The sequence below is a fragment of the Heterodontus francisci genome, chromosome 13, assembly GCF_036365525.1.
Source record: "Heterodontus francisci isolate sHetFra1 chromosome 13, sHetFra1.hap1, whole genome shotgun sequence".
NCBI classification, from domain to species: Eukaryota; Metazoa; Chordata; class Chondrichthyes; order Heterodontiformes; family Heterodontidae; genus Heterodontus; species Heterodontus francisci.
The window spans coordinates 34946830-34974752 of NC_090383.1; the positions used below are offsets into that span (position 1 = coordinate 34946830).

General features: G+C 43.1%; 1 protein-coding gene across 4 annotated transcripts in view; it reads right to left on the minus strand.

The window, feature by feature from the left end:
* Positions 1-27923, minus strand: part of LOC137376333 (filamin-A-interacting protein 1-like) — a 412771-nt gene that overhangs the window by 56208 nt on the left and 328640 nt on the right. For all 4 annotated transcript variants that reach the window (XM_068044658.1, XM_068044659.1, XM_068044657.1 and 1 more), the window contains one exon: positions 11615-14438. In XM_068044658.1, the coding sequence (XP_067900759.1) occupies positions 11615-14438 (2824 nt within the window). The remainder of the gene's footprint in view (positions 1-11614; positions 14439-27923) is intronic.

Sequence of the window (27923 nt, forward strand, 5' to 3'; positions counted from 1 at the left end):
GTGGATAAAGGGGAACCAGTAGATGTAGTATATTTGGATTTCCAAAAGGCATTCGACAAGATGCCACATAAAAGGTTACAACACAAGTAACATCTCATGGTGTTTGGAGTAATATATTAGTATGAATAGAGGATTGGCTAATTAACAGGAAACAGAGTCAGGATAAATGTGGCATTTTCAGGATAGCTAACTGTGACTAGTGGAGTGTCACAGGAATCAGTGCTGGGACCTCAGCTATTTACAATCTATATTAATGACTTTGATGAAGGGAACAAGTGTATTGTAGCCAAATTTGCAGATGATACATAGGTAAGAAAGTAAGTTGTGAGAAGGACACAAAGTCTCTCCAAAGAGATATAGATAGTTATAGTCATTGGGTAGTCAGAACTTGAGTATTGCTAAAAACAGAGACATTTTGTTGAAGCTTTTCATCTTGTATTCATCAGGACAACTCACAAGAATACCTATGTAAGGGAAGCAACAATTTTATACTATATGAGAAGAGAGTGCCTAGAACTAGGGGGCACAGTTTCAAAATAAGGGGTCTCCCATTTAAGACAGAGATTAGGAGAAATTTCTTCTCTCAGAGGGTCATTAATCTTTAGAATGCTCTTCCCCAGAGAGCAGTGGAGCCTGGGTCATTTTGATCTACAAGGGAGTTAAGGATTGTGGGGGGGCAAGAGGAAAGTGGAGTTAGACCACAATCAAATCAGCCATGATCTTATTGAATGGCGAGCAGGCTTGAGGGGGCCAATGGCCTATTCCTGCTCCTATTTCTCATGATCTTACGATTTTTCTGAGGCAAATAATGTAGGTTTTGATATTCAATGGGTTGTTTCTTTAGGAAATACAGTATGTAACGTGACAAATGAAATTTTACAATGAAACTTTGCAATGTTTTCAAAAATGATTACAAACCCATTTTGTTCATTTGCGTTTATCATCAAACTTAAAAAGCAATGAAAGTGCAAACTCTGTGCCTTTAATCCAGCTTAGAGAGATTAAAAAGTCTTGAATTTAAACATTAAGCAGCATGTTTTTGTAACACAAAGTATGGTTGTATCGATACTTGGTGGAAAGAAATGCAAATTAGTTTAAACTTTTCATTGGTTTTGCTTATTTCATGGTACCCACTATAAAAGCTCACATGCTAAACAGATGATTCACACTGTGGGCAGAGATTTATTTATATATTTACACTATATGGAAGAGAACAAATTTATTTTTCTACATAAATGGGAATGGATAACACATTTCTTTTCCAGCTGTCAATGTGTTGCTGGGGTGGGAGCCGGCATAGGTCAGCAAGCACAGGGGAGAGCAGACCAAGATACAGACAGTGGTGTTATGGATGAGCTGAAGTTCTCGGAGGGTGCAAGATGGGAAGCTGACCAACAGAGTACTGGAACAGCAGGTGTAAATATGACAAAGCCATGGATAAGGGTCTATGACAACAGCAGGGCTGAGGTAGGGCAATGCTGGATGTTGAAATAGGCAGCCTTTATGCTGACAGCATATGGGATCAGAAGCACAGCACGGGTTTAAATAGAATGCTAAGGTTATGAAAAGTCAGCTTCAAGCTGAAACTGTAGATAGTGAGGGGGATAGAATTGGTGGAGAGATTATGAAGTTTGCGGTAGGGGCTGAAGACAATGACTTTGATCTTTCAATGTTTAATTGGTAGATATTTTGGCTCATCCAAAACCGGATGTCAGACAAGTGGCCTGGCAAGACAGAAATAGCGGCAGAGTTGAGAGAGAGAGAGCTGGGTATCAGTGTGCATGTGGAAACTGATGCAATTCCTTCGCATTATGTCTGAGGGGCAGCATGTAGAAAGGCTTGCATTGCATCAGAATTTTCAAAACCTCAAAATGTCCCAAAGCACTTTTGCAGTGTAGTCACTGTTGTGATGTAGAAATGTGGCAGCCAATTTCCACGAAGAAAGCTCCCACAAATAGCAATTAAATAACTGACCAGCTCATAAATAAGAAAGAGGAGTGGGCCAAGCATAGATCCTTGAGGGACTCCATACGTAATGGTGCAGGGTCAGAAGGATAAGCCATTTTTGAGATTCTGTGGCTATGATTAGATAAGAAAGAGTGGAAGTATGAAGAGCAGTCCCACTCTGCCGCACTATGGAGGAGAGGCATTGCAGAGGAATGATGTGATCAATGGTATCAAAGGCTGCAGAGAGGTCAAGAAAAATGAAGCGGAACACTATACCATGGTCAGATTCACAGAGGATTCCATTTGTAGCAGAAACCTGATTGGAGAGATTCAAACATGGGGTTGAATTTTTAGCTCCGGCCAATGCTGGGAACAGAGATGAGCAGGTGCTAAAAATAGCACCACCAGCCGGCATGCCAGTTCCCTGGCTCCATTCCACCCCCGGCCATTTTCCAGGAAGCGGCAGGGTTTGGGCTGGTGGGCGGTGGGGGTGGAGAAGGGCTATCCAGCGGGTAGCCAACTATATTAGTTAACAGTCACTTAAGGCCAATTTGAATCGGACGGCAGGGTTCAGGAGCCCTCAGGGAAAATCTTGCCTGTGGAATTACAGGAAATATAGGCACTGATTTGGAAGGCAACACATTCAAGACAGTTGCAGAGGAAAGGCAGGTCATGGCATAGTAGTTTGCAAAGACAGAGGGGTCAAGGGTGGTTTTTTTTTTGAAGAGAGGAGGGTGATGACAGAAGTTTTGCAAGTTTTCCAATTTTATCTCACCTGAGGCCAGGAAGTAGGTCTCATGGACAAGATGGGCTTAGAGGGATAGAAAAAGATACGTGTTCAGGGATAAGTGGGGAAGGGAGGATGAGGTCGCTAAACGAATGATTGCCATCTTCACAACAAAGATGTTCACAAACTCCTCACCATTTGTTGTTGCAGTTGAGGGAGGAGGTGGCAGGGGAGAGTTTTAGGAAGATTCTCGGTTGTGGAGAAAAAGGCGTCAGGGTTATCTTTGCATTCCAGGATAATTCTGAAGCACTGAATGGTTTTGGCAACGCAGAGCAAGACCCAATAATCCTTGATGTGGTCCAGCCAAATTGGTCTATGAATGATTAAGCCAACTATGCGGTAGATATGTTTAAGTCTGTGCCACTTGTACTTGAGGCACCCATACAAGGGGAAACAACCAGAGTGGGACACAGCAAGGGAGCAGTTGAGTAGAGCAACAGCTTTAGATGCATTGTTGTAAATGAGGAGTTGAAGAGGAGACAATTGGGAGCTTCAAAGTGCAGTTGGAAGTGGTGTTGGGGTGGGGTGGCACAATTGCAGTCTGACTGACCTGGATTTAAACGTAGGACTTAGGTGTGAAAAGAACCACCAAAGCCATTGCATTACTAGAGCTATTGAAGGTTACTTTAGTGAAAAGGGTAAAACCAGGTGCTAATAAGAGATGCCCATTTTAAAGTTTGGTTTTAGCACACAATTTTGATCCTAATTGCCATAATTTGAACTTGACCGGACGTACTAAATCAGACATCTGCAAGTTTATCATTCATGCCCTAATTAGATGCAATTATCGTGGAACAGTATGTTTGGGCTCTATGAACCCACTACCACTGAAGGTGTGAAGTGGGCTCACTGACAGCATGTTTCAGAATGGCTCAAGGACGGAGTGAGAGGGTGCATAGGTTCTCAGACATTGCACTAGAGTTCCTGGTGAGGAGAATGGATGTTCTGTACCTGCAAAGGGGGGGGGCAATGGGAAGAGGGAAGGAGTCTTCCTCTCCCTCCTGCAGCAGCTGGTGTTGCTCTGCCTGGCCTCATGTCCACCTCCCATTCCTTTGGCAGACCCTAGCAAGATGCACTCCCTTTCGCCTGGTGAATCCTACAAGGTGTGGAATAAAGGCAGACTCACACAACACTCATTTTTAGGTGAAATCCTCAGAGAATGTTCATAATACATGTTAATAGAGTGTTGGTGAAGTCTTGACAAAGTGTCCAGATGGGTTTTAAAAGTCCTCTTCAAATCTCCAGCAGCAAATTAACAGTAAAAGTAGTAGTGCTCAAAATAATTGGCAACAACTTGTTTACTCTAGTTCAGCTGGTCACTGTTAGGAGAGGGAGTTAAATCAAGTGCTGGCCACCAAAATGCCATGCAGCCTCGTTAATGAGCGCGAGCAGGCAATTTAAGTGGAAAATAGCCCCTCAACAATTCTCCAGGGTGGCTGTTCCTAATGCAAGCTTCAACATCTACCAGAAGTGAAGTTGAGCATAGGACCCTTTGTTTAGGAATTCCCCCACACTAAACTGGCCATTTAAGGCATTCCTTAAAACCTACTTCTTTGATCAAGCTTTCGGTCACCTGTCCTAAGATCTCACATGGTTCGGCGTCAAATTTTAGTCATTTTCCTTCACCATGTTGAAGGTGCTATATAAATGCAAGTAGTTGTTGTTGACAGCCAAACACACGAGATTTTCATCCCATTAGTCCGGGTTGGTTTGAACCCAGGTCCCAGAGAGGTAAGAACATTCGTTACATCATCTCCCGAAGAGGATTTTAACAAGGCTCATGTTGGAAACAAACCTCATGATACAGAGCCCCATAGATGATGGAGTTTTACATGCAGTAGGGCACAATTTGCAGTCCCAAAGTCCACAGTGACCAAGAACCAATGAAAATCCATCCAGGAGTCAAATGAGAGAATTGCCCTGCACCTGATGCTATAATTGTTGACTGATGAAGGAAATTGTTCTGCCTGTGGGCTAAAAAGAAAATGGCCTATTTGCCTCAAGGGCACTCACCCCATAAAACAGCACTGCAGCAAGACTGAAGAAAGGTGGAAACAAAGTTGAAAGTGCTGTACCAGCCGTATAAAGCATGTTAGCTGTAGGTGCCCTCGCAGCAAGTGACCCATTTCAGTATCAGAGTTCCCTGTTGACCATGAGCATGTGAACTAGTTCCCAATATTCACAAAAATTAAAGCAAAATACAGAAGATGCTGGAAATCTGAAATAAAAACAGGAAGTGCTGGAAATACTCAGCAGGTCTGGCAGCATCAATGGAGAGAGAAGCAGAGTTAACATTTCAGGTCAGTGATCTTTCATCAGAACTTGAACTTCACTGACCTGAAACATTAACTCTGCTTCTCTCTCCACAGATGCTGCCAGACCTGCTGGGTATTTCCAGCACTTTCTGTTTTTATCCCAATATTCACTGCCAGGTACATGTCAGGGGATATAGCAGGCAACATAATGATGGATGCGGGCAACATGCAGGAGAGTGGGTCACACAAGAGTGGTCATGAAGAGTGCAGCGTTAACAGAATACTGAAGACAGGAATTTGGTGCAGAGGGAGAACGAGGCGTTGCTTTTTATTTTCACCTCCAATACCCGTAGCTAAAGCTTGAGGCAGTGAGGGAGTAGAAAAAAATTGAAACAAATTAAAAACTGGATATAAATAATATAGGCTAAGATATGGCAGAGCAGATTGCGTGTCTGGACTGCAGTATGAGAGTTTGTGGACAGCAAGACGGTACATAACTTCAGTAGATGTCTCCAAGTTGGAGACACTCAGACATGTAAAGAAGGGGGTGGGGGAAGCAGTTCCTGAACAATTTGCTCCAGACTTCGGTCATATCTCCGAGAGGTACAGGTTCAGAATGGGATTGGTATGACCGACAGTATACAGAATAAGGGAACTCCAGGTGACAGAGAACAAGAAACTACAGAACCACTGGCACTGGGTGGCCATCACTTCCCATCTGGCTCAGCTTGTCCTCCAGCATGTCACACAGCTCTTGGCCTCCCTGGAGGGATGCGGTCTTCGGCAACACTGCTGCTCTGACATCTGAAGGTAGCTGAGACGGGTTTTTATAGACCCTTTGTTAGGTAACTACTTCTCTGAGCAGGAGGCTGGTTGCGTGCCCTCTGCATCCTTTCCCTTCGTCCTCCCCCCCCCCCCCCCCGCCCCAAAGAGCATGGTGCTCCTGCCGCCCATCTGCTGCTGCCCGTTGCTGCAGCTCTCTTCCTCTCTGTTGCTCCTCTTCACAGGAGGAGCTGAAACCAAAATGAATGAGGCCTATGGTCTGTAGATTCACTCAGTGTCCAGGGCCTCCTTCTACCCACACAAATGTCAGCATTGATATGTCACTCTGGTGGTATGGCCCCACAGCTCTGGAACCTTTTCCCCTTCTCCCCACAGTATATGGCACTGCCCACGCTGTTCCACCCTCCCAGCCAAGGATTGCCAGTGCTAATGATGGCTGCTTTTGCAGCCAAAACTGACGACCCACTTGCTCACCACCTCATTATACCTGGGGAAGCTCTGAAGCGCAATGGTTTACGAGCAGACCTGGAACAATCGTAAAATCCTCATGAAATACAAGTTAATTGCCTTTCAACAAGCTTAATTTCCTGCTCACCTTGTGGTAGCACAATGTCCTCCCGCCACGCCAGCTGCCCATCACAATATCTGGATCAGGCGTGAAGACGTCGGGCTTCATTTCTGCCATTTTCCCACCCAATATTGCGACTCCTCCTGCCTTTTTAAAACATTCTTTCATGGGAAGGGAGCATCGCTGGCAAGGCCAGCATTTTCTGCCCATCCCTAATTGCCCTTGAAGGTGGTGGTACACCTCCAAAAGGCCGGGAAAATTTAGCACATAATCTCCGGACTATTACTCGAAACACGTGCAAATTAGCCTAGGGATAAGCAGATTAGGGAGGTGAACACGTGGTTGAAGGAGCTGTGTGGGAAAGAGGGATTCCATTTCATGGGACACTGGTCCCAGTACTGGGACAGGAAGGAACTATACCATTGGGATGGGCTCTACTTGAACCAGGTTCCTGGTGGAAAGGATAAATTGGCCGTCAAAAGGGCTTTAAGGTAATAAGTTGATGGCAGGGCTCAGGTAGAAAAGGTAGTATAGGTAATAGTTTGAAAACAAACGGGAAGGGATTAAACTACCAGTAAGAGATTGTGCTTTAGCACTGCAAATAAAGGGAAAACTAAATGGTGTAAAGTAATTAAACCAGGAGAAAGAAATAGGAAACATGAACGTAAAAATATTAGAGCAAAAGGACAGGTTAGGAGTGTGGCTCAAATAAGCATTCTTTATACAAATGTATGGAGTATAAGGAACAAACAATGAACAAAAGGCACAAGTTCAACTTGGAATGCATGACATGGTAGCCATTACTGAAACATGGCTGCAAGATGGTCAGGACTGGAAACTAAATATAGAGGTTATAAGGTTTACAGGAAAGATAGAGAAGATGATAGAGGGGGAGGGTTAGCCTTAATGATGAAGATGACATCACCAATGATAAGAAAGGATATAACAAGAGGTAAGCAGTAGTGGAGACTTCATGGGTAGAATTAAGTAGAAAAGGATAAGACTGTATTAAGTGTTGTGTACTGGCTCCCTGGTAGTAGATGTGAAGTGGTAGCTTGTATAAATGCAAAGGTTAGAAAGCAGGAAGCAAAAGCAGAGTGGTTACACCTCTTTTGAAAACAAATGGTAACTTAAAAAGGAGTGATTAGATTGAAGGGGCACCAATTACATACGGTAACAAAAACTATAAAAGAAACTTAGCTAAAATCAAACTAAAATGTCACTCCTAGTGGTGACTATGCACTCTAGTCCCTCGGGTGCCCACCAGTCACAGAAGGCCTCAAGCGTACCGGTGGACACTGCATACTCCCTCTCCAGGGACAATAGGGCACAGATGTAGCTGTGGAAGAGAGAGGCAGACAGGCTGGCCAGATGTACCCCTCGACTCCCCGCTGCCTGGACCTGTTGATGGCCACTTTGACCAGGCCAAAGAACAGTCACATCAGGAGACCCCCCAACTTGCCCGCTCTCCTCTGCACCGGGTGGTTGAAGATCAGGTGTATGGGACTGAAGTGCAACCAGAACTTGAGGAGCAGGCCCTCTCAGATAATTGGCAGAACGCTTATAATGGGGGATTTTAACTTTTGTACAGATTAAGATAAGCAGACTAGCATATGTTAGAAAGGTTGTGAACTTCTCGACTATGTCCGGATAGTTTTCTGAAACAATCTGTGCTAGAACCAAGGGGGCAAGCCATATTAGATTTATCAATGAGTAATGAGCTATATTTAGTTAACAGCCTAATGGTAAGTGAACATTTATCTAATAGTGATCATAATATGATAGAGTTCAAGAGTGTTTGAAAGAGAGAAATGTGAAACAGATACGAAGATGTTAAATTTAGGGAAGGCTGGCTTCAATGGGATCAGATAGAATCTGTTTACAGTAAACTGGGAAAATCTGTGAATGGGTAAAACAGAAGATGATCAGTGTAAACATTAGGGCCAGATCTTGCAGGAGTGAAATTAGGAAACACTTCTTCACATGTTAGAAATTTGGAACTCTCTTCTGCAATGGCAAATACTGCTAGAACAACTGTTAATTTTAAAAGTAAGATTAACTGATTTTTGTTATCCAAAAGGTATTAAGGGATATGGGGCAAAGATGGGTATATGGAGTTAGGTTGCTGCTCAGCTATTTTCTCATTGATTGGTGGAACAGGCTCAAGGGGCTAAGTAACCTACTCCTGTCCCAACATTCGGAATACAGTGGTCCGAGGGCTGGTCCAAATTGCTACACTACAGCCGAGGCCATATGAGAAACAGGCTAGAGCTATCATCCCCACCACTCGCTTGATATCACAAAATCAGACCGGCTCCTGCGAGTGCGGCACGAGTCATCATATGTACAAGCAACAACAGTGTAGTTTTTTATAAGCAAGATTTATGTTACTGTTAATTTTGTTTGATTAATATAGATGCAAGAGAAGTATTCATTTCTAAGATTATAATTTTTCTAACAATGTTTCAAACAAAAATGCTCTCTTGTTATATTATGAAAATGTCTATAATTTTGTTTCTGGCATTAATAATTTACTGATATTTATTTTAAAAATTAACGCACATATAATTTATTACATTCAGTAGCTAAAAAGCAGTGAAACATTTATGGTTTCCATAAGTTCTCATTAACTCTGTTTTTGTGGTGGCAAGTGAAAGTGGGTGGAAAAGGACCAGGAGGTGGTCTGCAGGGTCTTTTGCCCTGCCTCAGTTGTCCACGAACAACAAAGTTTGAGAATCACTGTCCTAATAGGCTCTTTTGGCGGTTAATCTCACTGCCATTGCCCTAGAGGACAGTCAGGAATGACAATAGCAAAAAATACAAAAGGTTTAGTATTTTCTCTCAATAATCTTCAGGCAGTGCTATTTACAACTGACAGGCTTACATTTATAGGCTGCCTTTCATGACCTCAGGATGTCCCAAATTGTTTTACAGTCAATGAAATATTCTCTCGTAATAAGAAATGCAGCAGCCAATTTTGCACACAGCTAGGTCCCACAAACAGCACTGAGTTAATGACAAGACTATGTGTTTTAGTGGTGCTTGTTGAAGATGCCTCTCCTGCTTTTCTTCAAAATAGTAACACCGGCCAGAATGTTACACCACCCCCCCCTCCCTCCCAGGGAGTGGGCTAGAGACTAGAGATGGTGGGGGGGGGGGGGGGGGGGAGTGGTGCCATTGCCATTCCCGTTGCCTACCTGCCCCCACTGCAATTTTACTGGCAGCGGGCAAGGTGGTAAACAGCCCGCCCGCCCCAGGCCAACTAAGTCCTTTAAGTGGCCAGTTAGTTGCCAGTTAAGGGGCTCTTTCTGCTACTGCTGGTATATTACCAATGGCGGATGGCAACTTCAACAGCTGGGGAGGTGCCCAGTTAAACCTTGTGGCCTCCTTGCAGGCTGGGAAGGGGGGCCCTCCTGATCAGGTACCCTGTGCCCCGTGGAGCACCCCCCAATGCACAAACTGCCCCGCTGGAACACCTGCCCCTGCCCTCTCCAGTGACCCCATCCCCCTCACCGGGACCCAGCCGATTGTGTGCGGCCTCGCCGGGGACACTTACTTCTTTTCTGGGGCCTCTTCCACCTTGCTGGTCCTGGCTGGGTGCAGTCCCAGGAGTGGCCACCACTCCTAGTGGCGCTGCTGGGACTGAGAGCTGCTGGCTTGCTGTTTGGCTTGCAGCTCTTGAAGGCGGGACTTCCTGCCTCAGAGGGGCAGAAGTCCCAACTGAGGCCAATTAAGGGCCTGGGCCACACAAAATGGCAGTATGGCTTCCAGGCCCACTGAAAGCAGGCTCGCCCCCGACTTTTGTTGCCAGAGGATGGGGCCTCCGCCACAAGGTAAAATTCCAGCCACGGGCCTCAGTTTAATGGCTCATCCAAAAGACGGTACCTCGGACGGTGCAGCACTCCCTCAGTACTGCACTGAAGTGTTAACCTGGATTATGTGCTCAGGTTTCTGGAGTAGGTCTTAACAACCTTCTGACTCAGAGACAAGAGTGCTGCCACTGAACCAGAGCTGACACCTTAAATCTTCTTCCATATAATGTAGATTAACCCTCGATGCCTGCTGTAAATGGGCAGAAACACAAATTAATGATATGCAGTCAGAACAGCCAGGAAATTGCACTGAAGTCTATTGCGTGGCCCAGGCCCTTAATTAGCCTGGGTCGGGACTTCCATCCCTCTGAGGCAGGAAGGCCTGCCACAACAGCTGCCGGCTAATCAGAGGGCTGGCAGCTCCTCAGTCCCAGCAGTGCCTCCGGGAGCTGATAAAATAGCAGCCGGGGATGGGTAGGCAATAGACAAACCACCCCCTGCCTCCTAGCCAGCTCCCGGGGGGCTGTGGCCGGTGGGGGGGGGGGGGGGGGGGGGCGTTAAATTCCGGCCAAGATGGAGAAGGTGCAAGCAGTGCACGGCAACTCAAATACAAACCAACAAATTAGAATATCTATTAACATCTTGAAGTTGAGTATACAGAAAGACTGATGGTTTTACTACAAATACGATCACATAAAATTAAAGTTGTCAGTGCATTCCAAATTCTTTTAAAGAGGATTATGCTAACAAAAAATCTGAGCAGGTTTTCAGTCAAGACAATGTTGTTAGCATCTCTTGGAAGTTGACAGTAATACTGAAGCATGTTCTACTAGGGGATTGTTGATCACAGGTTGCCCTAACATTGTAGGCTTAACCATGTAAATCAATGCTAATCGGTCACCAGACGAATTTCAAGAATTTTTTTTTCCCCTCTGTGAAGACCATCTCCTCAATGCATTTATTTATCATTCCCATTGTTTGGGTCTTCCTGAATCCACAGCCAGGAGGACATGCAGACAACTTGCTCCCAGAGGTAGTCTGAAAGCAACGACTGGAAGGTATACTATTTCGTCCCCATCTACATCGTCACCTACTTTGCTACAGTCATGTGCTTGGCCTTCGTGAGCACTTCCTTGCAGCGATATTACTACCTGGGGTTGCAAGTTCCACTGGGGAAAAAAATCTACAATTGTACCAGTTAATTTAAATCTTTGGGGGCGAGTTGGAGATTAGAACTGCTATTTTTCAAAGTCATTATATCAGAGGCATTTCATGTTACGAAGTATTAAAAAGTCAATGTCCACGTTTCACAATGCATTTAAGAATGCAATACAATTAATTGCAAACAAAAATGAAAAAGTCAATGCAGGTAACTGGATGCTAGATGGCAAAACGCGGTGCAAATGTATATCAACATATCCCGGGGAAAAAAAGCAAGGAGTGAATGAAAGTCTTAACTCACCACTGACTGTGTAGTTCTTGTGGATGAAGTGCTCGCTGGTGTTATGGTGATGCTGCTGGTCATTTTGTTAACCGGCGAGGCTTTAGAGGGAGTGCAGTTGCGAGGCGAGCGGAGAACAGTTCCCGTTGTTATCTCCTTGCTCTCGCCAGTAACAGAGAGCGGCCGAACAGTTATCAAAGAGCCGGTGTCCTCAGTGTAGCTGTTGCCCGGCCTTTTAAACTGACTGCCCAGGTGGATGTGAATTTTGTTATCTTCGGTCGTTATGATGTTTGCATTTGGACTGTACTTCCTGGTTGGCGATGGCACAGTTTGTTTCTCAGGAGTAACTTTGAAGACTGCCCGTCCCATCGTTAGTTCGTGGGATTCTGGAGGCACTGAACACTCGGGGGCTGCTGATGTGGACACAGTCATAATCTGAATGGGGGAGGCAGATCTATCCGGGGAGGCAGCCTTGCCTCTCTCTGGGGGGGATTTTGCCCTGGAGAATGTGGTTATTGTAACAGGAGACGCTGCACGGTCTGGGGAGAAGGAATTTTCTGAGGCTTTGCCTTTTGGCGAGGCCACCATAGGTGTGGGGAGAATAGTGATGCGTGGTTTCTGGTGGCCCAGGGTGGGAATGACTGTGGTGCTGGAGAAGAAGTCCTCGGCAGATGGGCTAGTGATTTCGAGAGTAGCGGTGCTATTCCCGTGGTCAGGAGTCACCCGAATATGCAGTGGTTGCCCTTGTTTCTGTGACAGTATCACCTCCCCAGGGCGGCCGGGGCTACCATTAGTTTGGGCAATTTTCTCCGGACCATTAAGTTGTCCATTTTCTTTCTTCTTTATCCAGGGGATCCAGGATCTCCTCATATTTAACTCGTTTGCAGCTGGTGGATATCGCTCCAACACCGAGGGTCGTTCTATGGGCTTCTTAAACCCTCCTTGCCGTAGATTGCTCATCAGATGGTTTTCTTCTTGTACAGATTTTCGTATAAATACAGCGGGATTATCTTCCTCCCCCATCTCATTGAATGGGCAATCGGTCTGGACAGCAGTTGATGTTACCGGAACATCGATCATTCTTCTGCCGTTCATGCTTGGCCTTAATGCTCTACTATAGCGTTTAGAAAGCTCCAGCTCCTTGGCCAAGCTCACAACTTCTTGCCCCATGTCTTTGTTTCTGTTTTCTTCTTGTTGGAATTTTTTCCAGAGTACTGAATAATCGGCCTGCAACTGGGAAAGCTGGTCCTCCTTGTTCATCAATTCGTGAATTTTCTCTTTCAGTGCCTGAACTTCTGCCACCAGGTCTCGAGTTCTGGCCTCTTCAAGTCGCAAGCGATTCCGAGCCTCAGCCTCTTGGCTCAGGCTTTCACCTCTCTCCATTGCCTTGCTTTTGGTCATCTGGTTTTTGATTTCTTCCAACTGTTGGGTTAGGAGATTTGCCTTGTCTTGTTCTGTCTTGAACTTCTGCTCAAGCTGATCGTACTCATCCTCAGTCTTCATCAAGTCACCTTCCACTACCTCCAACTGCTTCAATCGAGATTTCAGTCGCTCGATTTCCAACGTTAGCTCTTTAATTTTATTATTGTTTAACCGAGTCTCGTCCGAAAGTCTGTCCGGTTCTTTCTTTGCTTTATTTTGCAGTGACTCACTTTCAATCCCTTCTACACGGTCAAGCCTCTTCTTCAACAAGCCAATTCTAAAGTTCAGCTCATTTGACTTCTGCTCTTCGTTTTTGAGTTTCATCTTCAGTTCATCCCTTTCACTGAGCAGGGTGGATACTTTCTCCTCCATCTCCGATTTCAATTTGAGAAGCTTCTTGCTCTCTTCGATCAGTTTCTCCGTTACCTCCGTTGTTTTATTTTGTTCCTGCTTCAACTTGTTATTCAGGTCGTTAACTTTATGTTCTTCCTGATTTAACTTTTCTGCCACGCCTCTCCTCTCGTCTACCAACATAACGGTAAAAGACTTCAACTTGGTCAAGTCATCTTTCAAGATGAATTCACTTTTCCCTAGTCTAGCTTCTGACGACTCGAGTTCTTTCACTCGGGCTTTCACTGCGTCCAACGCGTTGATCAAGTCTTTAGTCAGATTCTTTTCTTTATTTAAACTAACATGCAGTTGGGAACATTCAGATTTGCTTTTGTTAAAAGCACCTTCTAATTTTTCTAGATCGACCATTCTTTTCTGTAGTTTTTCCACTTCCAGTTTCAAGTCCCTACTGTGGAGCTCTTCCTGTTGCAATTTCTTTTTCAGTTCTTTGCCCTGATCCTCGGCCTTGCTTATCTCCTCATCTTTACCCTCCATCTCCAGTAGCCGCTTACGCAGGTTTTCCACCTCAGCCATTAGGCTGGAGTTACCACACTCGCCGTGGCTAATTTTCACCCGCAAGTCCTGAAGTTCCTCCTCCGCTTTTTGTAGACCTTTGTTGGCTTCCTCCAGCTCTTCAAGTCGGCGGGTGAGCCCAGACAGCTTCTGTCGTAACTGGCGGTTCTGAGATTCTTGGGTGGCCAGTTTGGCCGTCATCTCATCATGCTCTTGCAAAGACTTGGCAGATTTGTGTTCGAGTTCTGCCTCGAGTCGGATGACCTTCTGACCCTCCTCCCTCGCCCTCTCGTTGATACTGCGGAATTTCTCTTCCTCCTCCTGGACTTTCTGCACAAGCTCCTGCAGCTTCTGTGCTTGCTGGCCTAGCTGCTCAAGGTGAAGCTGCCGTTCATCCACCAGCATCAGGGCGAATGATTTCAACTTCCCCAGCTCCTCTCGCACTTTACCCAGTCGCTTGTTGTTCTCCTTTTCCTTACGAGCCTGGTAGGATTTTTCCTGTTCAAGCAATTTCTTCAACCTAGGCAGAAGAAAAGTCACGTGAGAAAGGCATTGAAATTATCAGAAACTGAAATCTTTTGGGGCTCTCAAGTCTGTTCCTTGTAGTTGATTTTTTTTTAAAGAAAAGGGTTCAAGACCAGATTTGGATGGCTATTGCAGCTAGAGTGATAAGCAATGCAACAAGTTCACAGTTATGCCAATCAGAAGCTACTCTGATTTAATTTAAGTCTTCATATCAGTTATGTAATTACTAAGTACAACTTAAAAGACATCACAACAATAAGCATCACCTGTGAGAACCTCTCCATTTACAGTGGTTCATATTGCTTTAGACTGCCTGCAACAAAATCCCATTCTATTTCACTGTCAAAATCTAACACTGTGGCTCAGATCTCAGACTGCAAACTAATGTGTGGAGTGAGAGGCAGTTTAGTGTGTCTAAAACTAAAAGAAAGGGCACAGAGTAGCACTGGGTTACAATAGGTGCCTTTTTACCCCTGTGGCTCAATTCCAGCTGAAATTGCTCAGTTAAACTAATATTCTACCAGTTGACTGGAGCAAGCCTTTGGCTTAGCGGTAGCAATCCCAACTCCGAGTCAGAATGCATAGGATTCGAATGTTGTTCCAGACAGTCCCAGCAAGTGGAGGCTGAGTGGATGGAGTGAAAGATACAAATCAGTCATGATCTATTGAATGGTCTACTCCTGTTCCTAAGTAAAAATTTGAGCCATTATCAGGTGAGGCCTGTAACATTGATGTGCCTCCCAACCATGTCTTCCTACTCAGTATGTTTATTGAGGGAATCAATGGTTGCTGGATTGTCTTGCTGTTACCACTTCTATGGTGCCTGCTCTCTGCATGAGCAACTCACCTAATCCCACTCCCCAGCCTTTTCCCCGTAGCCCTGCAAATTTTTTCCCTTCACCGATATGGACCATGACAGCTCTCTGTACACATTTTCACTGCGCCCCCCCCCTTACCCCAGAATGCTCTGCAGCTGCTCAGTGACATCCTTTGACTCTGGCACCAGGGAGACAGCATACCATCCTTGATTCACATCTGCGACTGCAGATACGCCTGTCTGTTCCCCTAACTATCAAATCCTCTATCACTACTGCTTTTTCAATCTTCCTCTTACACCTCCCCCTCCCCATACAGCTGAGCCAGCCATTGCGCTGTGGACTAGATTCTGGCTGCACACCCCAGAGGAACCATCACTCTCACCAGTACTCAGAACAGAATACTGGTTCGAGAGTGAGATGCACTCAGGGGACTCCTGCACTACCTGCTTGGTCTTCCTTGATGGCCTGGCAGTCACCCATTCCCTCTCTGGCTGCAAACCCTTAATTTATTTATTTTTAAAATTTATTGAGAGATACAGCACTGAAACAGGCCCTTCGGCCCACCGAGTCTGTGCCAACCAACAACCACCCATTTATACTAACCCCATATTCTCTACCACATCCCCACCATTCTCCTACCACCTACCTACACTAGGGACAATTTTTACAATGGCCAATTTACCTATCAACCTGCAAGTCTTTTGGCTGTGGGAGGAAACCGGAGCACCCGGCGGAAACCCACGCAGACACAGGGAGAACTTGCAAACTCTGCATAGGCAGTACCCAGAATCGAACCCGGGTCGCTGGAGCTGTGAGGCTGCGGTGCTAACCACTGCGCCACTGTGCGGGGTGACCACATCTGTAAATACGCTAACCACAAAACTCGAAACTCTCAGCCTTGGATGCATCGCTGTGACTCCAGCTGCTGCTAAACCCGGAGATAAAGCTACTGCAGCTAACAACACTTCCTGCACACAAGGGAAGATGGTGGTGTAGTGGTAATGTCACTGAACTAGTAATCCAGAGGTAAAAACAAGAAATGCTGGAACCACTCAGCAGGTCTGGCAGCATCTGTGGAAAGAGAAGCAGAGTTAACGTTTCGGGTCAGTGACCCTTCATCCGATGAAGGGTCACTGACCCGAAACGTTAACTCTGCTTCTCTTTCCACAGATGCTGCCAGACCTGCTGAGTGGTTCCAGCATTTCTTGTTTTTATTTCAGATTTCCAGCATCTGCAGTATTTTGCTTTTATTATAGTAATCCAGAGGCCCAGGCTAATTCCCTGGGGACACAGGTTCAAATCCCATCATGGCCGCTGGTGGATTTTAAATTCAATTAATTAATTAAATTGATGAGAACATCTGGAATTGAAAGCTAGTCTCAGTTTTGGTGCCATGAAACTAATCATTGATTGTCATAAAAATCCATCTGGTTCACTAATGTCCTTTAGGGAAGGTAAACTGCTGTTTTTACCTGGTCTGGGCTACATGTGACTCCAGACCCACAGCAATGTGGTTGACTCTTAACTGCCCTCTGAAATGGCCTAGCAAGCCACTCAGTTGTCGAGGGCAATTAGGGATGGGCAACAAATGCTGGCCTTGCCAGCGACGTCCACATCCCATGAAAGAAAAAAAAATCCAGGACATGATGCAGCTCTGATTAATCCTACAGGTAAAGATTGAAAGTAGAAGCGTGACAAGTCAAAAACAAATATCACATTTAAGCATGCAGGAAATAGGAGGAAAAATAGCCACACAGTCTTCAAAGATGAATAATTGGGTTTATCTTATATAGTTCATTGCATGGGCTGAATTCTTTCCATACCCTGTAAAAGCACACATTGTCTGTCTGAACTTCATTAGATTGATTTTCCCAAAATTTATGAAAATATTAAGAGTTTTGGAAAGTATACATCTCAAAGAATGTACAAGAAATGTCAACCTGACAGAAAAAGTTGGACTTGTAAAATTAAAATCAGGCCAACTAATGTGAGTTACCACTTCAAACAGTTTGCCAAAGGCTTCCTAGAGATCATGAGCCATTTTGTTGCATCCCTTTCCCTTTTCAGATATCTCAATTACAGCACTGGCGAACAATTCACTCCTTCATGAATTATTGGCTTGTTTGCAGAGTACTTGTGCCACTGGGGAAAACTAGCATTCTGCTTATTCAGTTACATCTTGAAAGGAGCTAATGTTTGTGTTGAGGTACAACAAATGGGAATATAATTGTTGATTCAAAATATCCAACTGGTCTGTAATAGATGTGAAAAGTTATCAAATTCCGATGTGTTCAGCTTTATAAAAGAACAAATAATTTACGAGATTCATATTGAAATGGGACCCTCTTGTGAAATCATGACAGACATCACAATCCCATTATCTACAACAATGCATTATCCATTATCTGGCAAACAGGCTCAAGTTGGATAGGCACATATTCACAATTGAAGTTCCCTCAGAATACCCACATTTCTCATCTTCTGTCTTTTTCCACTAATTCTCTGGGCCATGGTTATTCATGTGAGTGTATGAGCCCTTCTCAGGTACCTCATGCTGCTATGAGCCAAGTACATGGTAGCTGATGGCTACATGACAAGAAATGTACGTTCTGAAGAAGGGTCACTGACCTGAAACGTTGGCTCTGCTTCTCTCTCCGCAGATGCTGCCAGACCTGCTGAGTATTTCCTGTTTTTATTTCAGATTTCCAGCATTCCAGTATTTTGCTTTTATATTAAAAGGTACTTTCTCTGCCTGGTCTCCACTGAACAGCTTTCCAAAGAGATGTGGCCTAACACAGGAAAGAGGAAACCCACAATCTACCAACACCATGTGCCATCTTGTTCTGCCCACCATTCAAAATGAACAACTTTGAAAAGTAGCATCTTGAGCCAACACTAATGCACTAGGCAGGAGCTAGTTACAGCAGAATTAGTTGCTTTAAAAAAATTACATGAAATGTGGAAAACTGACTAGTTATCGAACACATCCTCTTGTAACTGCATTTTAAAAAAATATACAACACACTACTACACAAACCAATGTATGATTAATTTTCCAAACTTAATTTGACAATATTTGATTTGAGTACTTTGACCCGTTTGCAGTATATATGCATAGGCCACAGCATAAAGCTTTACATAGAATAGATCAGGATTGGGGTGGGACTGAGGTGGGGAAAATTTTGTTTGACTAGCACCACTGCTGATTCCCCAGGGTCAGACAGCACTTTGCGCTGTTATGTATGTGGCCTTCACTGATAACATTGCTGAACACCACATGGTGCTAGGTAGATGAATTTCTCCCCCTCTGGAATCTCCATTAAATTTATACTCTCCAAAATCTGAGCACCAGTATTGAATTATGACCAGTGAAATTGGGTGGAATTTTCTTACTAGAAGCTAGCACTGCTGTTCTGACTCCATCAACTTAGACCTTTCTACACATAGCACTGTCTTTAACTTCAAGAGAATTCAAGAGGAATGCAGCTAAATATAGAACAGTACTTTCATTCATCCTTTGAGTTATGCACTTACTTGGATTCTTACAAATACACCCTAACCAGGTGAGACGTTACATCCACCTGAGTGGACCAATGGGCAGTGGTTTAAAAGATCCCACTATTTCGAAGTAGAGCAGGGAAGATCTCCCTGGTGTCCTGACAATATTCATCCCTCAACCACGTCACTACAAAACAGATTACCTGGTCATTGTCACATTGCTGTGTGCAAATTGACTGCCATGTTTCCTACATTACAACAGTGACTACACTTCAAAAGTACTTCAGCTTTGGGATGGGCTGAGGCAAGCCGCTCTATGTTTTCAAGTCTTTCTTCTTTAAACAAGGCAGAGGTCAATACGAGCTGTAAATCAGCAGAGTAAAAAGGCACTTTTAACTTAACGATTAGTTTTTGGGTAATGGCTCTCAAATGGAGACTTGCAAACCACACACACCACTCACCCAGTGTAATATTTCAATAGGATACACTCTTAACTAATGGCTCATTTGATGCAAATTCGAAAAATGGGGAAAGTTTGGCATACTGCCACCATGATGTATTACTGCAGACTATACTGAACAAGGGAATAATCCAGAAGATTAACTTGAATCCATTTATTAAGCATTTCTGGTCACAAATACTTAGAGCATTTCTTTTGGTGTGATGTCCAGCTACCATTAGCTTGTGAATCTAGAACATTGACTTTTCCTATGGTCAGTCTATACAGTGCAAACTTATTTTCCTGGAGACTAGACCCAAGAATTAATGCAGAGCCAAATTCTACACATCTGCACATTTACAGCAAGATACAAAACAGCGACCCCATAAAAGGCTGGTTTGGTGACAGATCAGAACTCTGGATTTTGCCTGCTTTACATTAGAGCGAGGTCAATGGTAGAAAGCTTACCATTTGTCATTGACTGCATTCGTTTAAAGTAACAAAAAGTGACTCCTGAAATGCAGCCAAGCGCCACATCATCAGTGCATTCCCAGCACATGCACAGAACGGTTTCTTCCTGCCAGTATTGTACTGCGCATGTGCAGCCTATGTCGGACCCAGCTTGCCAGGACTAATTCGCACATGCGTTTTAAAATGTCATAGCGTGCTAGAACAGGGTCGCTCGCTCCCCGCCAAACCACTACCTTCCATCAGTCACTCGCTTCCCCCCTCGGCCACCCCTCCCCACTTCCCCTTGCCACTCCCCCCCCGGCCACTTTCACCCCCCTCAACTGCTTGCTCCCAGCCTCATTGTTTTCCCCTTTGGAGCCAGTGGCCAAGAAGAGGGAAACAGTGAGGGCGGGAGCGAGTTGCTGAGGGGGGAGAAACAGCGAGCATACGGGATGAAGCGGCGAAGAGAAGCGCGATGGCTTCTATCTGAATTATAGCCCAGAATTCATTTGTACTGCTGTAATTGTGCAAGAGGATAAGCCACATGAATCTATTTCCAAAATGAATATGTTAGAATAATAAGCATCATACAAAGAGCGAATTGAAGGATGTCTTACAATGAGATTATTTGGTTCTGTACTAGCACAGGTACTGTTGGGGGTGGGATGGAAGCAGCAATCAGCTACTGTGGGGATTGAGGTTTAAGGCTATGTTTACTTTGAGAGACAAATTGAGCAGCGCCATCTTTATTTCTGGCAGCTGCCAGAGATGCCGCAGACAGTGACATTTCAGTGGATGAGGATGCATTTGTGCATATGCCAGTACTGTGCCACCTAGTGGTTGCATTGTCAGAAAATGCAGCCTTAAAGTAAACATCCAACGCTGGATGGATTCTGTCAGAGTTAATTAGTCCAAATGGAGAGATATGGAGCTAGAGTTTCTGCTGGCCAGAACATTTAACTTGAAATAAAATCAGCTAAGTCAGCATATAATATCGCAGAATTTTAAGTGCGAGTAATGTCAAGCTAGACGTAGTTTCGGAGGTCTATAATGCTGGTTTAAAAAACATTTTGCTAGAAGTCGGCTACACCCACAAAACTTTCCATGCCCCCAGATCGAATTAATAACAGGGCAAGTTTCTGCTGATTGCATCTGTTCGAAAAGGCTTTTCAAATTAAGCTAGGTTTCTGTCGGCACAAAGGTACTAGTAGGCATGTTTTAAAAGTTTATTAAAATATTTAATTTACTAAGAACCTGACTGATGTACAATGAATCTAGTAAATAGTTCAGTATAGTTTTTTTTTAAAGTCATTTCAACTATTTAAAATGAGGTTACCTAGGTGGTGAACTTGACACTTAATAAAAATGTTTATTTTTGTGATAAATCCATTTTCAATTGTATTAATAAAACTGCACCAGATCATCAAGGAATGCTTTTAAATGCTACGATAAACAATTACATTCTATTATGCTGCCCAATTGCACTGGTTTATGGAAGCTTTTACATTTGTGATATGTAAGAGTTTGGGCAGAAACCTGAACCATAACATCACAGCAGCAAACGAGTGCAATTTCAAAAGCATTTTGCGCCCTGATGCTGATTGCGCCCAAAGTGGAAACTCCACCCTATTAAGTTCTACTCTCACAGCTTTAGACGCAAGGATTGGCGAAGACTGCTATAAAGCAAGAGTAATGGATAAACTCATAAGAAGCAACCACTTCCAGAAAACACAACGAGGTGCAAAATAACTTTTTCTTTGAAACATTCTCTAAGATACTTTATAGTTCAGAACAAATGACTGATCTGCAAATGGGCCCTTCTAATCTTTAAATCTCTCTCTGGCAACTTTCACAACAAACATTGATGCGACCACATAATATGCACAAGGCAATTTACTGGGAATGCCAATTATTGTTAATGGGAATAGATCTCAACAGTTACAAGGTACAGTTGGAACCACGTGCTAGATGTAGTGCATATAATTCATGAAGAATGTAGGCTCAGTCATCGTGAAGTCAACCTAATGGTGATTGGCTCATCTCTTTGTGAAAGCCAATTTTGTGGGGGACCTGAATTAAAACACTTGACGGTAGCGTTGGTACATGGCAATGAATCAAGGTTGCTGGAATATCATAAAGGGGTCTTGCACCATACTGCAGAAAGATGCTGATCATTCAGACTAGTGAAAAAAAATTGTAAAGGAATATTGCTGGTCTGTTCTCCTCCCTCACAGGTGAGTTTAAAAGCAACAACTCAGCAAGGATCTCACTATTACAATTGGTCAGCCTTAGAATTTAGTCTGAACTGAAAATAATAGTTCAGTCTGTAAGCGTACTGAGACATTCAAACCAAGTTCAAGTGCTAGTCTGTGTTATAGAAGCAATAGTGCAATTAAATTTGTCCCAGTGTCACTGGATAGTGAAGGCAAAACAAAGTCCCTACTGCTGACACGATCTAGTGATCCCAGCCCCAATATCCTTCCCCTTGATGAGCAGAACATTCACAAAAGAAAAAGAAAATGTGTTTCAAATCACTCGTGATCAGTATTTACAAACCACGGATTTCCAGTCAAACAGTCCTGATCCCCATTCTGCAGTGTATCATTCCAGACACCTTGAAACAACAGATATCTTGTTCGAAGTCATACACTTACCAGGCTCCTCTGATTTCTCCAGTGTCTGTGAGCATGCAAACTTAAATTTGATTAGAAAAACAGTAGCAAAATGTACTGACTAAATCTTCAAAGATGTGTATAACGCGACATTTTACACCACAGTACTGTATGAACAAGGCACTGCATTGTCCAGCATCCTTATAACAGCAGTTTGGATGGCACTCTGGATAGCTGGCCATGTGATCAACCTCATCACCGCTCTTATGCACAGGGAGGATCATCAGTCAATAGTGGCAACAATCGTATCTGGAAATCAATTTAACCTGGCAGCACGCCTGCTGGCTTTAGTATCTTTACTCATTCCACACTTTAGATTCAGACATGTCATGATCCAACAATTTGATCTGTAGAATGAGTAGTTAGCATACATAATCTAATTGCTTGATCTCAGCTAAACTGCATTGAGTTATTTCTAGGTCACACTTGCAATAGTTATTGGTTATTGTACTTTCCCCAACAGTTGGGGAAGGTCTTCACAGGCTTGTTACTGCAAAATTCATTTTGTTGGCTTGTATAGATGGACTTCCAGCAATGCGAGAAAACATCTCGGCCTCTATTTCTAAATGTTGATGTTTGTATTTCTTCCCAAGGTACTGGTGATAAACAAGAACTCTCTCTTTTGGTAGGTCACAAAGCCTTTAGAGAGTGCATTACCATCACATTCTGCCACCAGAATTTCACATTTATAGAGTGCCTTTAACATCATAAAGCATTTTAAGACACTTCACAGGAGCATAATCAGACGAATATTTGACTGCGAATTATACAAGGATATGAGACCAAAAGCTTGGTCAAAGAGGTATATAAAAATGTACAGCACACAAACAGCCCATTATTCCCAACTGTACATTGAGCACAACACATCAATGGGTATAATTTTAGGTCATAACTTTTTTTAAACCAATATTGTTGTCTTTGTTGCAGAAGAAGGGAGAATCTGTCATATTGACATCTCATGACAACTTGATTTAATTTGCATCCCTTATTACTGAATAGATTTGTGAAGTCAATGGCCATTTAAAATGCCTTCTTTTTAACAGTATTATTTTGTGATTTACATGCTTAAACAGGAAAATTGAGGATTTACAGTCAGTGTTAAACAAGGTAATGCACAGCACTCTGGATCCCAACACCAGAATTAAATGAAAGAAAAACTTGCATTTATATAGCGCCTTTCACAACCACAGGATGACCTAAACACTTTACAGCCAATGAAGTACTTTTTTTTTGAAGTGTAGTCATGGTTGTAATGTAGGAAACACAGCAGCCAATTTGCACACAGGAAGATCCCACAAACAGCAATGTGAAAATGACCAGATAATCTGTTTTGCAATAATATGATTGAAGGGTAAATATTGGCGAGGACACCGCAGATAATTCCCCTGCTCCTCTTCCAAAGAGTGCCACGGGATCTTTTACATCCACCTGAGGGGGCAGATAGTTTAACGTCTTATACAAAAGGTGGCACCTCTGACAGTGTAGCACTCCCTCAGTAATACAATGGAGTGTCAGCCATGATTTCTGTGCCCATATTCCAGAATGGGACTTGAACCCACAACCTTCTGACTCAGAGTTGAGTATGCTACCGACTGAGCCACAGCTAGCACACCAGTGGGTCATGCAAACATTGTTGAAAGGCATTAGCATACACACCAGTGACTTGAGAACATAAGCCAGGCCGGCATTCCAGTGCAGTATCAAGGAAGTGCTGCACTATTGGAGGTGCCGTCTTACGGATGAAACGTTAAACAGAGGCCCCATCTGCTCTTTCAGATGAATGTAAAAGAACCCATGGTGCTGTTTCGAAGAGCAAGGGAGTTCTACTTGATGTTTTGGTTTATATTTACCCTTCAACCAGCATCATTAAAACAAATTATCTGATCATCACCACAATGTTTACAGGACATTGTTGTGCAAAAATTGGCTGCCGTTATTTCCTACATTACAACAGTGACTACACTATTTGGACATCTTGCAGTTGTGAAAAGTGCATATAAATGCAAGTTTGTCTCTTACATATCATACCTATGTAAGAAAACTGACACACTGCCCTTCTTCCTCTCCAAAGGTGCCTATTTTTACTTTGAAAAATTGTAGACTCTTCTAATGCCAATTAGGAAAGACATTTTGGTTTAGAAATCACACACAAAACTGCAAGATGTTTCAGGAATTTTCAATTTGAATCACTACAACTGATGAGCAAATTCTAGAATTTGCTCAACATTGATAGCTCTAATATTGAAAGTACCTCTCAGAGAAGCTCTCAAACAAGCCACTACATTGTAAAGAATATTGCACGCACCTTAGTAAATTCATCTTAACAGGGCAAACTCAAGACTGTTTTAGTAACCCAAGGGACAGAATCTGTGCTGCATCCTCTAAAGTGAAAATATGCTCTTGTTACTAGATTCCTAAAGAGTGCAATAAAAAGATCTTGTGATAGACTGCCATTTGCTACTGGGAAGCTTCCACTGGACACATTGTAGTCATCACAACTGGAATCTACTCATTGAGAACACATTCCAGCTGCTATTGTTTGTCTACATTAGAATAGTCACTGTGCTTAAAAAACATGAAGTACTTTGACATATTTCAACTAAGGTACTATAAAATGCAAATAGTATTCAGTAAGCAGGAAGACATTCCTGAAATGTATATACTGCAGTGCATCTGCATCAACCCAGTGACTGACCATGAGACATATGAACCTTGTTTATTCATATGCGCACATATGACACAAATCAGCAAACCAGAATTTTTGAGAGTATCACCACATGTAAGAAAGAATTTGGGCATGGAGAATCATGCATTGCTAATCAGTGACATTGCTCAAGTGTTTTGAGAAACAGACATCAGTATGTCAGCTGGGGTTTGCCATTTCTGGGCTTGTAAGCCTGCAATTCTCTGCCCATTGAATCATGAGAACAGAAGTGGAAACCTCAGAATCACAGCAGAGAAAAAAAGTGCAGCAATATGGACAGTGCAGAGTCATTACTGCTCTCTACAAGATGGACGGATTGCACCTTAGCAGGACCAGGACTTTTATCCTCACAGGGAGATTTTTGCTAGAACTGTTGGGGAGGGGTTAAACTAAATTGTCTAAACTAAAGGCAATTGGGAACCCAAGAGGGAGCTTATATTGGAGGAAAGAAAAACTGGTAACAGGAAGTAGAAAAGTAGTAAACAAAATTGGAAGGCAGCAGAGATGAAGGCAAACATCAAATAAGATCAGAATGAGGAATAATGTTTAGATAAAGTTATGGGCACTCTATTTGAATGCACGCAGCATTCGCAACAAGGTAGATGATTTGAAGGCACAAATAGGGGTAAATGGGTATGATTTAATTGCCATTACGGAGATGACCAGGACTGGGAACTGAATATTCAGGGACGTTCATTTAGGAGGGATAGCAGAAGTGGAAAAGGAGGTGAGGTAGCGCCGTTAATAAGGGACGGGATCAGTACATTAGTGAAACAGGATCTTAGATTGAAGGAGCAAGATGTAGAATCAGTTTGGGTGGAGCTAAGAAACAGCAAGGGGCAGCAAACATTGGTGGGAGTTGTTTATAGGCCACCAAACTGTAGTCGTAATGTTGGGCATGGTGTAAATCAGGAAATTAGAGCTGCATGTAGCATGGGCAATACAGTAATAATGGGCGACTTCAATTTACATATAGATTGTGTAAACCTAATTAGCACTAATGCTGTGGAAGATGAATTCCTGGAGTATGTACGAGATGGGTTTCTGGAGTAACATGTTGAAGAACCACCAAGGGATTGGGTTATTTTAGATTTAGTATTATGTAATGTGAAAGGGCTAATTAATAACCTTGCTGTAAAAGGAGCCATTAGGAAATAATGACTACAATATGATAGAATTCTACATTAAAGTTCATTCTGACACTATAGTCTTAAATCTGAACAAAGGAAACTGTGAAGGTATGAGGGGCAAGTTGGCTATGGTGGATTGAGAAAATACACTAAAAAGATTTTACGGTAGACAGGCAATGGCTAGTATTTAAAGAAGTATTACACGATTTACAACAAATATACATTCCTCTAAGGCACAAAAACCCAACAGGAAAGGTGAATCTACCGTGGCTAACAAAAGAAGTTAAAGATTGCATCAGGTCATAGGAAGTGGTTTGTAAAGGTCGCCAGAAAAAGTGGGAAGCACAAGGATTGGGAGCAATTTAGAGTCCAACAAGGAAGGACCATGAAACTTTAAAAAAAGGGAAGAGAGATGATGAATGCAAGCTAGCTAGAAACAAAGGCAGACTGTAAAAGCTTCTTTAGGTATGTGAAAAGGAAATTATTAGCAAGGACAAATGTGGGTCCATTGCAGGCGGAAACAGAAGAGTTTGTGGTGCAGAATGAGGAGATGGCGGAGAGACTAAACAATTATTTTGTGTCTCTCTTCACGGAGGAAGACAGACAATCTCTCAAATACTAGGGGACCAAGGAACTTGTAAAAATGAAGAACTGAAAGTAATTTGTATAAATAAAGAGGTAGTACTCGAAAAATTAATTGGACTGAAAGTTGATAAATCTCCTGGACCAGATGAGCTCCATGCCAGAGCATTGAAGGAGGTGGCTATAGAGATAATGTCACATTGGTGGTTATCTTTCAAAATTCTATAGATTCTGGAAGGGCTCCTGCAGACTGCAACTTCACTATTTAAGAAGGGAATGAGAAAAAAAAAAAACAGAGAACCTGTTAGTTTGACGTCAGTAATAGGGAAAATGTTAGAATCTACTTATAATGGATGAGATAAATGGACATTTGGAAAATAATGATATGATTGGGCAGAGTCAGCATGAAGAGCAGAACATGTTTGACAAACCTGTTGGAGTTTTTTTTTTTGAGGATGTTAATTGTAGCATAGATAAAGGGGAACCAGTGGATGTGGCGTATTTGGATTTTCGGAAGGCTTTCGATAAGGTCCCACACAAGAGGTTAGTAAACAAAATTAGAGCACATGGGATTGGGGTGATATACTGCCATGGATTAAGAATTGGTTAAGAGACAGAAAACAGAGAGTAGGAATAAATGGGTCATTCTCAGGATGGCAGGCTGTTACTAGTGGAGTACTACAAGGATCAGTGCTTAGGCCACAGCTGTTCATGATTTGGATATGGGGATCAATTGTAATATTTCAAAATTTGCTGATGACGCAAAACTAGGAGGGAATGTAAAGTTGTGAGGAGAATGCAAGGAGGCTTCAAGGGGATTTGGACAGGCTAAGTGAATGGGCAAGAACATGGCAGATGGAATATAATATGAACAAGTGTGAAGTGATCCACTTTGGTAGAAAAAACAGAAAGGCAGAGTATTTCTTGAATGGTGAGAGATTGGGAAGTGTTGATGTCCAAAGAGACCTGGGTGTCCTTGTTCAGGAGTCACTAAAAGCTAGTATACAGGTGCAGCAAGCAATAAAAGAAAGCAAATGATATGTTGGCCTTTATTGCAAGGGGATTTGAGTACAGGGGTAAAAGATGTATTGCTTCAATTGTATAGAGCCTAGGTAAGAGCACACCTGGAGTATTGTATACAGTTTTGGACTCCTTATCTAAGGAAGGATATACTGGCAATAGAGGGA